The 14,779-nt window shown below is 44.1% G+C and overlaps 1 protein-coding gene across 1 annotated transcript; it reads right to left on the reverse strand.

Moving 5' to 3' along the window:
- Positions 1-2,385: 2,385 nt before the first annotated feature.
- On the reverse strand, positions 2,386-14,261 carry ANKRD33 (ankyrin repeat domain 33; the record flags this gene model as incomplete). Its single annotated transcript, XM_081961671.1, has 4 exons — positions 2,386-3,128; positions 8,834-8,974; positions 10,006-10,135; positions 13,962-14,261. 4 exons carry the CDS (start codon positions 14,259-14,261, stop codon positions 2,386-2,388), a joined length of 1,314 nt encoding a protein of 437 aa, XP_081817797.1.
- Positions 14,262-14,779: the final 518 nt, after the last annotated feature.

Genomic DNA, 14,779 nt, shown 5'->3' on the forward strand with positions numbered 1-14,779 from the left:
TGTTGGAAGAAATCTCCTTTTGTTTTGTTTTTTGCACTTTACAGGGCTAATCCTGTAAGGAAGGCAGGAAGGAAACATTCTGGTGTTGTTTCTAGCTTAATCTTTATTGCCCTGCTTACAGAAACTGCCTCTCTGGTTAATCCTTGTTACATTGTAACAGCTAATCCTATGACTGTCGGCCAGCTTATGCAAAACAACAACCGAAGTAGACCTTCCCCAACATCCAGAGTCTCTTTCCCTTCCCAGAGCTGTCTACATTTCTAAACAACATTTTTTTTTCCAATTTGGCTTTCACCTCCCTTCCCTCACAAGCCAACTTTTGCTGGCCTTGAAATACAGAAGAGATAAGGGGCATTATGAGCCAATCCATTTTCCCTCCAGCTGATCAACTGAAAAATTAAAACAAAACAAAACAAAAATTAAAGGCATACTGAGCTGCCACGGTTTCCAGAATGATAAAAATCCCCTACATGTTAAGGTAAAGGTAAAGGTTCCCCTCACACATATGTGTTAGTCGTTCCAGACTCTAGGGGGCAGTGCTCATCTCTGTTTCAAAGCCGAAGAGCCAGCACTGTCTGAAGATGTCTCCATGGTCATGTGGCCGGCATGGCTAAATGCCAAAGGTGCATGGAATGCTGTTACCTACCCACCAACACCATTCCAGTTAACACTTATTACATTGTAATAGCTAAGGCAAAGCGCCCATCAATGTGAGTGACATTGAGTTGACCACACCCACCCAGTCACATGACCACTGAGCCACGCCTACCCAGCTGGTCATTAGGGAAGAGAACTGGTTTTTAAATTATTTGAATCCCACCACTGACTGGAAGGTAAACTACTTCCAATTCTCTTTTTTTTTTAAAGTGGAAACTAACCAAAATTGTTCTGTTGGTTTTTGTTTTTGAAGACCTGAAAGATCAGATTAAGGGCTGATCACCATGGAAGAAATCTATGTACTATATGTAGCCATTAAGAATAGACATTGATGTGACGGCACATAATAAATCAATTCAGAACTTTTTATATGGTGTGTGTGTGTGTGTGTGTTGAAATAAAGCATATGACCTCAGACTCTACCTCTTACAAAAGAAAAAGAAAGAAAGAAAGAAAGAAAGAAAGAAAGAAAGAAAGAAAGAAAGAGAGGAGAAAAAAAAGAAAGAAACACACTGTTGAAAATTACCGCATTTTTCAGAGTAAAAAATGCTCTGGGGTATAAGACGCACCTCAGGTTTTGGGTAAGCAAATAGGAGGGAAAAATTCTGCCTCTGCCTACCATTCATGTGCCTAGCGTCCTTAGCGTGGTCAGCTTCAGCACATTAGTTCGCTGGTTGTGACAGCACGCATTGTGAGTCTGTGGCAATCTCTGCAGCCAGGAAGAGGATGTGCAGAGGCCGAAGGGTGAGGGGCCAATGGGTGGGTATAAGAGTATAAGACGCACACAAATTTTCAGCCTCTTTTGGGGGGGGGCAAGAGCATCTTATACTACAAAAAATACGGTAGCTATTTTGTTACTTGTTTTCAGCAATACTTTCTGGAACTGCTAGGGAGTTGCAGAATGGATGTTGGGGGATTCTCCCTGACTTAATTTAGAATATTACCTGGACAGCCCAGCAACTCTTCCTTTGCCCACCTAAGGGCTGGGGTCACCAATGAGGCAATGCTCTTGGGAAAATAAAACACATTATAAGTTTATGCATCTTAAATGTAACTTTCCTGGGAAGAAAGAAAGTACACATTGAAAGCAGAGCGAGAGTGGTGAAATTCAATTTTTTTTTACTATTGGTTCTGTGGGCGTGGCTTGGTGGGCATGGCAGGATACTGGAAGGATACTGCCAAATCCCCATTCCCATCCCACTCCTGGGGAAAGGATATTGCAAAATCTCCATTCCCACCGCATTCTGGGGTCAGCCAAAGGTGGTATTTGTCGGAACGACTCAAACTTTCTGCTACCGGTTCTCCAGAACTGGTCAGAACCTGCTGAATTTCACCCCTGGAGAACGAGAGGGCATTTCTTCCCAATCTTGCCAATTTTCAAGTTCTAATTCTCCCCATCTGCTTCTCTTTCACAGCTTTTTCACCAAAGCTTGAAAGGAAAAGATGCTAAGCATATGCTTAAGATTCTTTTGAGGACCAGAGTTGGGATATTCCATGCAAGGGAGACATTAAATTTACACTCTCTCTTCTGTAACACCCACACTTTCTATCCTGAGGATTAGACTCTATTACCAATATTGACAAGTAACTCTAGAATTAGTTCCTTAGCGTGACCAAAAATTGAGAAAGTATCCATAAGGGGGATGATATTTTTCTCAATCACCCTGAGGCAGAGTTTTACTTTGTCTTTGGAATATCCTTTTCTTCTTGCATCCCCAAACATCACAACTATTCGTCTTTTCCTTTAGTCTTGTCTGGCTTCTTCTTGTGCCCTGCTGCTTCCTCAGCTTTCTTCTTCTCTTCTTTCACCTCCTTGTATCGCCATTTTGGCACCTGCAGTGCCTTCTTGTTTTTAACCTTGGGCGGTTTGTTCTCTTCAGGAGTTGACTGGGCAGAAGACCTACTGACCTTAATTTTTGGAATGGCGCTGTTGAATCGCATAGGAAGGGACAGAAACTTCACAATGGGACTAGGGGATTGATACGGTATCAGGGTTTGGGTCCTGAACTGGCTACTGCTGCACGATCTGCTGTTTACTGATTTGGCATCGGGATCGGGTACATATCGGTTGAGAATTTCTGGCACTGAGTGTCTCTGCTTGCCTACTTCCGGTGGGTCGTCAGGACAGAGCGTTTGACAAGCCGTGGTCACGAATGGGCTGGCCAAGGAGGTGGTCATGCGCACCATGTGATCCATCACCCCATCCGTCTCGGGGTCTTGTGGGAAACGGATGGTAAACATGGAGCAAATGTGATCCGACAGACGCTTGGCTCTGGATTTGGTAGCCGTCGCTCGGGCCACCAGTTCAGGCAGATGGGGCCACTCCGGCAAGTACTTGTTAGAGAATTGCTGGGCACAGGGGCGTTGCAGAAGGATTCTGATCCGCATGATAGCTTCAAAGCTTCCAGTCAGTGCTGCCCACTCCTCCGCGGTCTTTCCTTTCACGGGGTCCACAGCAGCAACATCAGCTCCTAGGAGAAAACACACACGATGAGAGGTTCAGCGGTGTTTCATTCCCATGTCCACGCTTGGGTACCTCCCCCCAGCCTCCTGGCTGCTGCCCCAGAAGTCTGGTTTGGGAGTTGCTTTCACCATCCCGTTTTGAGATTCAAGGGAGGAGAAGCTGGACCCCTTTACGTACCCAAAAGCTGTTCTGCATCCTGTGCTAATTCTTTTTTCTCTCTCTCCAGGTGTATAGTTTTTGCACGTCTGAGTTGCACAACTGAGTTGTGCATTGAGAAGAGAATCATGGATTGTAGCATTTCCTTGCCCACCTTTCCTTCTGAGGGCGAAAGCAGCTTCTACAGGGACATATGTGAACACGTATGTTTATATGTGAAAGTATGTGAGAGAGCATGTGTTATCACTAGGATTACAGTGGAGAAGAACTGATGAAAAACAAAGAATCCTTTGCCTGATAGCATGGATTCAAGAAAAGAATAGATGCTATCGTGTTTAGAATTGAATAGCAGGCCGAGTTTCCCCCCAAGATTCCCATTAGGACACCTTGTGGAGGTCATAAAATATAAATATGTAAACAATATGGTTGAAAAGGATTGGTGATTCTTGTAGTTCCTGCCTGCAAGCAGATGGAAGAAGGTGTAAGTTTTTTTTAAAAAATGACATATGGAGAGTGAGATCAAATGGAAGACAGAACTGCTGGTTTTTATCATTAGATGGATTGGGGTAGGATTCTGGAAGTCAAGAGTTTGATTAATGTAGATTATCTAGTCCCGTGGTGGCAAACCTATGGCACATGTGGCACGCAGAGCCCTCTCTGCAGGCACGCGAGCTGTCGACCCAGCGCAACTCCACTGCATATGCGTATGTGCCTTCTGCTGGCCAGCTGGTTTTCAAGTCTCTGCTGCCCATCCATGGGGGGGGGCAGGTGCATGCAGGAGACACTTGCACATGTGGGGGAGGGGTCACGAGGTCCTGTGTGCATGTGGGGGAGCAAATGCAGGGAGGGTCACAAACGCATGTATGGGGCAGGGGAGTGCGGGGGTGGTTGGGTCACACGCACATGTGTGGGGGATGGACGCACAGGGGGTCGCATGTGCACTGCATTATGTGTGTGTGTGTGCATTTGCGCTTTTGGCACACAACAAAAAGGTTAGCCATCACTGATCTAGTCTGACAAAATTTCTACCAAAAACTTATGATTTGGGTGGCAGAGTCTTTTTGAGCTTAGATTTGGATGGATGCTTCACTTTACTTGTTTTTAATTGAGATTTTTTTAAAATCAAGAGAACTGTACTGTTGTGTACGTTGCACAGGTTAATTAGCAAGATGAGAACAACCAACCAAACAACCAAAGTGTTCCTTTAAGTAAGACCTTCCAAGATGTTCCAAGGTACTTTAACAACACTTGGTATCTTTGGGCAACTGCCAGAATCCGGCTGGTAGAGTCCACAACTGATGAAGTGCTGAATCCAGAATAATTAGGCCTGGTTGCGGTTTTTATTTCACACAATACAGCAGCAACACTGTGTACACATGGAATGCGTAGCAGGAGAATCTTCTGGGAATATAGCAAGACTTGTTATTCGTATCAACTTTTGAAGAGCTGTGCAATGAAAGTCCCCCTGTGAGATAGAAAATGAGGTGGGTGGGTAGGTAGGTAGGTAGGTAGGTAGGTAGGTAGGTAGGTAGATAGATAGATAGATAGATAGATAGATAGATAGATAGATAGATAGATAGATAGATAGATAGATAGATAGATATAGCAATAGGAATAGGAATAGCACGTAGACTTACCGCATTTTTCAGAGTATAAGGAACACCTTTCCCTCCCAAAAAAGAGGGTGAAAATCTGAGTACGTCTTATACACTGAATACAGCATTTTTGGCCTCCAGAAACCCCACCCCTTTCACAAAAAAGAACATGCAGAGGGTTTGGGAGGCCTGCAAAGTGCTCCTAGGGGCTGGGGAGGGCAGAAACGAGAGAAAAATGGGCCATTTTCAGTTGCTTTTGCCCCCATAGCCCCCAGGAGCACTCTACAAGCCTAGGCTATGCATGCCTTTTTGTTTAGATAGATAGATAGATAGATAGATAGATAGATAGATAGATAGATAGATAGATAGATAGATAGATAGATAGATAGATGATATAGATAAACCAGGGGGACTTTCCTGCTGTGCTCTATCTTCCCTGCTCTTGGGCTTAACAGTCCTTTCAGCCATCTCTCTCTCTCTCTCTGTTTTCTGCCATTTCTGGACAGCTGAAGTGAACACATTCTGAAAATGTCTAATCTCCTTCTGGCTCATGCAGACAGTGGGATTGAATTTAGCCTTTTCAACTTCCCTTGCCCCTTTACTTGCAGTTTCTAACAGATGGTTAAATGCACAGATCTAGTATCTTATGAAAATCCTCACCACCTCAGCAGTCCTGTGAATTGGGTAGCTGGGGAAGCGGAGAAGGTGCAAAGAAGACAGGCTTCCTCCTAATGGGAAATGAGGACCGTGTCCTCCAGCTGTTAGCCAGAACAGAGGCAAAGGGGGACCTAGCAAAAGGAACAGCAGCATGAAAATTGGCTTAGTTTCCCTTAGGCCCACTGAGGGTAGAAAGCACTTAACTGAGATATGGGGAAGAGATCACTCATGATGTTGAACTTGTGGTGATCCTATGACTGTTGGCCGGCTTATGCAAAACAACAACCGAAGTAGACCTTCCCCAACATCCAGAGTCTCTTTCCCTTCCCAGAGCTGTCTACATTTCTAAACAACATTTTTTTTCCCAATTTGGCTTTCACCTCCCTTCCCTCACAAGCCAACTTTTGCTGGCCTTGAAATACAGAAGAGATAAGGGGCATTATGAGCCAATCCATTTTCCCTCCAGCTGATCAACAGAAAAATTAAAACAAAACAAAAATTAAAGGCATACTGAGCTGCCACGGTTTCCAGAATGATAAAAATCCCCTACACGTTAAGGTAAAGGTAAAGGTTCCCCTCACACATATGTGTTAGTCGTTCCAGACTCTAGGGGGCAGTGCTCATCTCTGTTTCAAAGCCGAAGAGCCAGCGCTGTCTGAAGACGTCTCCGTGGTCATGTGGCCGGCATGAATGAACACCAAAGGTGCACGGAACGCTGTTACCTTCCCACCAAAGGTGGTCCCTATTTTTCTACTTGCATTTTTTACATGTTTTCGAACTGCTAGGTTGGCCGAAGCTGGGACTCATAACAGCAGCTCACTCTGTTACACGGTGCTAAGCATTCAAACTGCTGAACTGCTGACCTTTCTAATTGACAAGCTCAGCGTCTTAGCCACTGAGCCACCCGGTCCCTACATGTAGAAGAATATAAATTGCTCTCCATGCCCCCAATATATTCAACATACATTCTATGCAAAAATATAGAATGGATGTAAAAAAAAATTACATATTTAAAAATGTGAGTAGTAGCAGTATCAACTCTTTTCCTCTGATTTTTTTTTTCTTTAAAAGGCTCTGCTGGTTGTGATCCTAGGCAACTGGCTGGGATGGGATTCTGGGAGTTGATGTCCTCACCTCTTCAAGTTGGCAAGTTTGAGAAAAACTGTCACAGCAGGATAGCAACCAGGTTCTTTCCCCAATAGTTGCAATCATGGTATAATGTCCCTGTGTGTGGTTTCCTTGACCCCAGGGCTGAGGCAGGAGTTCTAGGCAGGCTGCTTATCAGTATTTGAAACTGACTGCAAATATATGAAAGTCTTAGAGTTGGCTAACAGTTTTCCTTTCAAGCACCAGCACTGAAAAATAAATCAAAAGGAAAGGAAGCTGTCTAGCTTTGCTCCCATTTCAGATGAATAGCATTGAGCTAAAAAAATACACTGATTCAGCCCGTAAAAAGAAGTAAAGTCATGGGAATGGCCAAACCTGGAATATCAACAAAAAAAAGAGGGGGGGGGGGGAATCCTCAACCTTAGCAAGGTATCTAAGATGTATGGACCAACTCCCATAATTTCCCAGTGAGCATGCTGGCTAGGTAATTTTGAGGAGCTGAAGTCGACACATCTTAGAGTTGCTGAGGTTGAGAAACTCTGGTCTACAATATCTGTGTGCAAATGGAAGGGACCCATGGAAACACTATGGTGGCAAATCTTTTTATGAGGATTAGGTTGCTCCAAGAGTTATCTCCCCTTCTTCTTCTTCTTCTTCTTCTTCTTCTTCTTCTTCTTCTTCTTCTTCTTCTTCTTCTTCTTCTTCTTCTTCTTCTTCTTCTTCTTCTTCTTCTTCTTCTTCTTCTTCTTCTTCTTCTTCTTCCTCTTCCTCTTCCTCTTCCTCCTCCTCTTCTTCTTCTTCTTCTTCTTCCTCCTCCTCCTCCTCCTCCTCCTCCTCCTCCTCTTCTTCTTCTTCTTCTTCTTCTTCTTCTTCTTCTTCTTCTTCCTCCTCCTCCTCCTCCTCCTCCTCCTCCTCCTCCTCCTCCTCCTCTTCTTCTTCTTCTTCCTCTTCCTCTTCCTCTTCCTCTTCCTCTTCCTCTTCTTCTTCTTCTTCTTCTTCTTCTTCTTCTTCTTCTTTTCTCCTCCTCCTCCTCCTCCTCCTCCTCCTCCTCCTCCTCCCTCCCTCCCTCCCTCCCTCCCTCTCTCTCTCTCTCTCTCTCTCTCTCTCTCTCTCTCTCTCTCTCAAAGGTTGTATGTATGTATGTATACATGTTCCAGCATAACTCTGGAGCACCTTGAGCAATTTCAACCAAACTTGGTACACAGATAACTTACCCTCTGGAAAAAAATACTGGGGGGAGGAGGGAAGACACCCCTGTGGTATGTGTGTGTGTGTTCCACCATAACTCTGGACACCTGGCCTATTAAGGAGAGCAGGCGCGTCGTCCAAGAGTGGCAATTGCTTGTGATGTCATGGGAGGGAGTTGGGAGAGCCTGGGCCATTAAGGAGAGCAAGTGCGGTGTCCTAGAGCAGCAATTGTTTGCGATATCAGTTCCTTCACAGCTTCCTCTGGAATGCCAGCCATGACGTTCGCCCTCCAGTGGATCAATAGGGAAGCACCTGATGGATTTGGGGCAAAGTGCCAGGATCATAGGCAGGGCAGGAAAGAGGAGCACATGGGAGGGGGAAGGGAGAGGGCAGGGATGATGGGCATGGGAGTAGGGGGAAGAAAGGCCTCTCTCAATGGCTCCCTGTCAGACAAACGCTTCGACGTCTATAGATAACCGGGCACCAGGTTATCGACTAGTTAATGATAAATGTCTCTAAATTATGGATCCCCCACAATTTCACTATTGTGGCTACTCTTGAGCTATTTTTCATCCCATGTATGCTGGTGAGTAACAAAGAGAATTGCTTTTGCTGTCCTGCACTGCTCATCCTATCATGAAATGGGGCCGTTACCCCGAAAACCCCTGCAGAGTCTCTTTTCGGGTGTGGCCTAAAAGCAACGAGGCTCCTCCCCCATCTTAGCTTTATTTCTAGCATCCTGGAGCAACAGCCATTTGGTTCTTCTAGGTTTCTCTTTAGGGACATGGAAGAGAAGACTGTCTGGAAGCAATGTTTTGTTTTCTAAACTGTCCTTGAAAAGTACATCTCTCACTGATATTCCAGTTTGTGTGGGGAGGGTGTACATTTTCTCTCCTTGATAAAAGAGAGGCCCTTGATGTTTCTAACTAACTTTCTAAATACCAGACTAGGTTAATTCCAAGAACATTAAAATCAACATCTGGAAAGTCAGCGGCAATTAATCGCATACCTGCCATGAGCAAGGCTGCAATGCAATCGTTCTTCCCTTTTATTGCAGCTTTCATGAGTGCAGTCAGGCCTCTGTCATCCTGCATCTCAATGTCTACTCCTGGGTAGTAATTCAGAAGATAGTTCACAATAGTAATGTATCCTTTGTGGCAACAGAGAGAAAAAGGGAACAGTGTTAGGAATGCGCTGAGCTCTCCAAAGAAAGATTAACATCTAAAGGCAGCAATGATCACAAAGAACCCACAGTTCTACTCTAGGGGCATATTCTTCTCCCCCCCCTCCTCATTTTGTGCAGATCCCCATCACTTTTGCTTTGCAACAGTAACTAGCTCCTTTCCATTGACACAAATCATCAATGTGTATATAAATGAACTGACTGACAAACCCCCTAATCTGAGATCCTTTGTGGTTCTAACACATGGATTCACTGTCCTTAATGTTAAACCCTATGGCCCCATACAGTGGTGAAATTCAATTTTTTTTACTACTGGTTCTGTGGGTGTGGCTTGGTGGGCGTGGCAGGGGAAGGATACTGCAAAATCCCCATTCCCTGCCCACTTCTGGGGGAAGGGTATTGCAAAAGCTCCATTCCCACTCTGGGGGCTAGCCAGAGGTAGTATTTGCCGGTTCTCTGAGCTACTCAAACTTTCCGCTACCGGTTCTCCAGAACCTGTCAGAACCTTCTGAATTTCACCCCTGGTCCCATACCATTTTAAAATAATCACACATTGCCTAGGTTGAAACTGAAGGAAAATGGTAGAGAATGCCCAAATAAATATCTCATTGTGTTCCTTTCCCACCCGCCCCCAATTAGAACCAGCTAGTGCACAAACTGGAAACTCAATCCAACCCACATATTCCCAAATGTGCATTCAAAACCCACTCACACCCCTCCTTCCTTATAAATGCATCCTATGACAGATGCAGCACATAAAGATACAACAGTGGTGTTTTTCCCCCCATTAAATAGTGTTCTGGATAGATAATGATTTTAAACAAGGGAATGACAGGAAGGGAAAGTCCCTTTTTTGTTTTTGCGTAATTTGGAATTGTGTTCTTCAGCTTGCTGCTTTTAAAATTCTGATCAAACATCCCGCCGATGTTTGAATCTTTAATGTTCTTTGAAGTCCCCTGTGTCTTGCCTGGTGTAATGAAAATAGTAACTTTTCCTACCTGCTTGGGCTGCCACCATAAGTGCTGTGTTTCCATCGTTATCCTGGTGGTTGACATCTATGTAGGAACATTTACTGAGAAGAATGACAATATCTTTGAAACCCCGGAAACATGCTACCAAGAGGCCGTTCTGGAGAGCAAGAGGAAAAATGTTAAGATTCCATCTTCCAGAGCACACAAGATCTTTTCCCATCTATCCTTTCAGGTTTTGAGGTCTATGACCCCATATATCTTGATGGTTGCTGCATCATTGTGGCTAACCCCGGTGCAATAAGATCATACTAGAGCCGTGGTGGCGCAGTGGTTAGAATGCAGTACTGCAGGCTACTTCTGCTGACTGCCGGCTGCCTGCAATTTGGCCATTCAAATCTCACCAGGCTCAAGATTGACTCAGCCTTCCATCCTTCTGAGGGGGGTAAAATAAGGACCCGGATTGTTGGGGGCAATAGGCTGACTCTGTAAACCACTTAGAGAAGGCTGCAAAAGCACTATGAAGTGGTATATAAATCTAGTGCTATTGTTATTGCTACTTCTGAGCTTGTTCTGTGGCCAACTAAATACCATGCCATGTAGCAAAAACACTTTTCCATCACCATCCCTGGTGACTCTGTTCATCCCGATCCAGGACAATGGAGATAGGGATCTCTGGTTAACCATGAGTAGAAAGTGGCAATCAATACAGGGTGATGATATTAGCAGAGATCATTAGACATATATTTTCTCATGTATAAGGCACTATTTTTATATTGTAGCTAGTCTATTACATCCCCCCCGCCCCTTTAGATCCTCCCAGAGCACATAAGACAATTGGCTGGCTTGCAAAAACCATAAGCTGCTTAGGGGGAGCCTCTTAAACCCTGGAGGATAGGGTGTTAGAGCTTCTCAGAGTGAATAATCAGAATGCAAAACACCTTTTCTTATACAAGTATAAGCGAGTGATTATTTTTCAGGAGAGAATGAAGGGGCCTAGAGCAGTGGGATGGGCTATTTTTCCTTGGTAGGAACTCCAGCTTCATCCTCACTCCCCTCTTGGTATTTCTAAGATGTCTGCATGGGGAGGTGTTATTCTCCCACTCCAGGAAACACTGTGAAAGAAGAATGAAGATGCAGCATGGTGAAGGAATGAGGGCAAGGCAACCTAACATGTTCAAAGGAGAATGATGGGTAGGGCTGGTGGTCCCCAAGCAAACATCCTTATCTCCTAAAAGCCCAAATCAAGTGTTGCATCTCTTCCAGTGGTGTGATTCAAACATTTTTTACTACTGGTTCTGTGGGTGTGGCTTGGTGAGAGTGGCAAAGGGAAGGATGCTGCAAAATCTCAATTTCCTCCAGATCAGCTGGGACTCAGGAGGCAGAGAATAGATGGGGCTACGGCCAGTCAGAGGTGGTATTTACCGGTTCTCCGAACTACTCAAAATTTCCACTCCTGGTTCTCCAGAACTGGTCAGAACCTAGTGAATACCAGCTCTCTTCCACTTCTGTGTATAAAACCTGAAAATTGTAGCCACATAATCCAGAATTATGAAGAGAACTATATCTATCTAGCACAGGGGTGTCCAAACTTGGGAACTTTAAGACTTGTGGACTTCAACTCCCAGAATTCCCCAGCCAGCCATGCTGATCTAGCAGCACAGATGCAGTTGACAAGAAGTATTCACTTCAATTCTTGGATGAATTGGCAATGGTGGTGAAGATTACTATGAATAAATTCCACTCTAGGACTAAAATTTGAAAGTAATGGCAACTTAGGACAACAATCTGCCGCAGATGACTTTACTATTCATTTGGCTGAATAAAAGGGTGTGTCTTTGTGCCATTTAGTGCTGCTTTCCCCTATCATCTAGCCAGGCACAAACAACATATTATCAAAGTTTGTTGATAATTGCTTCATGGAGCAGTCGTACTAAGATAAGTTGAATACCGTGGAACAACTGGATCCATTGATTTATTTTGAGAAATTACCAGCTACAATCCCTAGACTCTCAGTGGTATAGTCTAATAAAACTTTATAAATAAAAATATCTGATAGTGAAAATATAAATTACAAAAGCATAAAAGCATAAACTCTAAACACCATAGTACAGTCAAGCATCCTAAGTATCATGGATCATTGTAGGTGCTCTGGGACAGCTCTGTTTTCAGTAGTTTCCAGAAGGCCAAATTATAAAGAGAGAAGCAACCTAGAACTAAGGAGAAATATCCTGACAGTCACAACAATTAGTCAGTGGAATGACTTGCCTCCAGAAGTTGTCCATGCTCCAACACTGGAAGTTTGAAAGAAGATGTTGAACAACCATTTGTCTGAAATTGTACAGGGTTTCCTGCTTGAGCAGGAGGTTGGACGAGAAGATTTGCAAAGTCCCTTCCAACTCTTGTTATTCTGTTAGGGGCTAGTCCCAATTCAAGGGGGAAGTTGTCCCAAAGTCTAAGAAAAGGTCCCATAGAAAAACAGAACACACAAGCCTTCTTGTAAATACCTTGTGGAGATGGGGACTATTAGCAATTTCTCCTGGGATAAGCAATTGTGTTGGAAAAAGACCAGAAGATACTTCCATGCCAAGCCGTATTAACTTTATACACAATCACTAACCCTTTGACTTGCATTTGGAAGCTACCGTAATCAGAATCATATATAGGGATTGGAGCCAGGGGTGAAATGCTAGAACCGGTAGCAAACAATGCTAAGGTTCGCCTGAACCGGTATTAAAATAATGTTTTAAAAAGTGGGGGGAAATGGTTCCGATGATTATGTGGATCAGCTGTGAGCCGCGCGATCATCGGATCCTCTTTATTTCACTTTTTTTTCAATTTTATTAACAAACATGTAAAATACACACACACACAAAACTTAGACATACACCACATTTGCACAAAGCAATACAAACAGGAGCTTCCTGTTCTTTCTAATAGCAATTATCAATCGATACCGTTCAACTTATATTATTTCCCCTTCTATTGTATTTCATTTGGATTTCACCATTCTTAACTCTCTTATTTTACTCATAACTATTATTTTCGAGTTTTGTTATATGCCTTATTTCACTTTTTAAAGCATTTTTTCTTGCCGGTTCAGGCGAATAGGTAGGGAAAAAAAGCTTTAAACAGTGAAATAAAGAGGGTCTGGCAATTGCACGGCTCACAGCTGATCCGCTCAATCGTCGGAACCATTTCCCCCCACTTTTTAAAGCATTTTTTTAAACTACCTATTCGCCTGAACCGGCAGGGGAAAATGCTTTAAAAAGTGAGAAAAAGTTGGCTACGCCCACCCGGTCATATGACCCCTCACCACCACCAAGCCATGCCTACAGAACCGGCGGCAAATTTATTTGGATTTCACCACTGATTAGAGCTGTGATGGTGAACCTATGGCACGCATGCCAGAGGTGGCATGAAGAGCCTTCTCTGTGGCTACCTGCACCATCACCAACCGGTCTTTGCGGGCATTGGAGCACCAGAAAATGGCCTGAAAATGCCCCCCAAAACAGGCCATTTTTCGGGGAATTTTCAGACTGTTTTCCAGGCTGTTTTTGGCCCTGAAAATGGCCCGAAAAATGGCCCGAAGTACAGCCTGAAAACGGCCAAAAACCAGCCAGGTGCATGCTGGCCATCTGGTCTTTGGGTTTCCAGCACTCTGCCGCATGCACATGCACGCATGTTCCAGTTTGGGCACATGATGCTGGAAAGGTTCGCCATCATTGGATTAGAGCAATGGAGTAATATGTTCATGGCAGTGAGTGCCAACCACAAATAGACCAATGATTCTGGAGCAATAGAACTTGCAGGTGGTCTTCAAGTAATTGATTATGACTACCTGTTAAGATCAGTAAAGCTAGGGATAGAAGACCTACAAAGCTGAACATTGTTCTAGTTATATCCCAGTTGAACTATGCCATCATAGGACCATTTCATCTCTAGCTCACACCTGCTGTGTTAGATCAGGAAGGGGGTCTAGTTACCTTTCCGTTGATATCCAACTCCATGGCTTCTTCCCTGGTCACCCCACTGTCAAGTTTATCCTGCAACAGCTTTGCATTGTTCTTGACACAGCACCAGTACAACGTGACCGCTTGGTGGTCCTCACTGTCAGATGGAGCACCTTCATAGTCTGGGAAGACAGAGTCTTCGGAGAGGAGGCTGCAAGAATCTGAATCTTTCCCCTGCCTTTCATCCTCTTCATCCTCAAAGTCTAGTTCTTGACTGGATTTGCTTAGGGTGGGTGATTTGTTTGGGTCTCTTCCATTGTCATCATTATTCATCCAGCCTGCTCACAGAAAGTAGCTTTTGACGTGGTTTTGGTGGCCCATATTCTTCTCCCTGGAAAGGACTGTTTCCGTTCTTGCCTTCTTACTCAATTACACGCGGGGGATCTGCAGTGCAAAGGAGTTTGAGACAATTATACTAATATTTACTGTTCTGAAGGGATGGGTATATTGTATTGGTCATTTGCCCAATATTCTCTGTAATAAATTATGTCCCCCAAAGTAAAATAAGCAAATATTCTGCTCTGAACAGAAACCGGGAACCATTGTAGTTCTCTATTTGGCAGGGGCTAAGATGGAAATACAGGTATAGTTAGTCCTTGACCTGCAACTATTCATTTAGCAACCGTTTGAAGTTACAACAGCACTGAAAAAAGCGACTTGCAACTTGTCCTCACACTTAACAACCGTCGCAACATCTCTATGGGCAATCAGTATTCAGGCACTTGGCAACCAGCATGTATTTATGATAAGCTAAGTGGCTTGGACTCACGTGAACTCCATTTGTGTCCTTC

This window comes from Natrix helvetica (assembly GCF_964273705.1).
Source record: "Natrix helvetica genome assembly, chromosome: 1".
Classification (NCBI taxonomy): Eukaryota; Metazoa; Chordata; class Lepidosauria; order Squamata; family Natricidae; genus Natrix; species Natrix helvetica.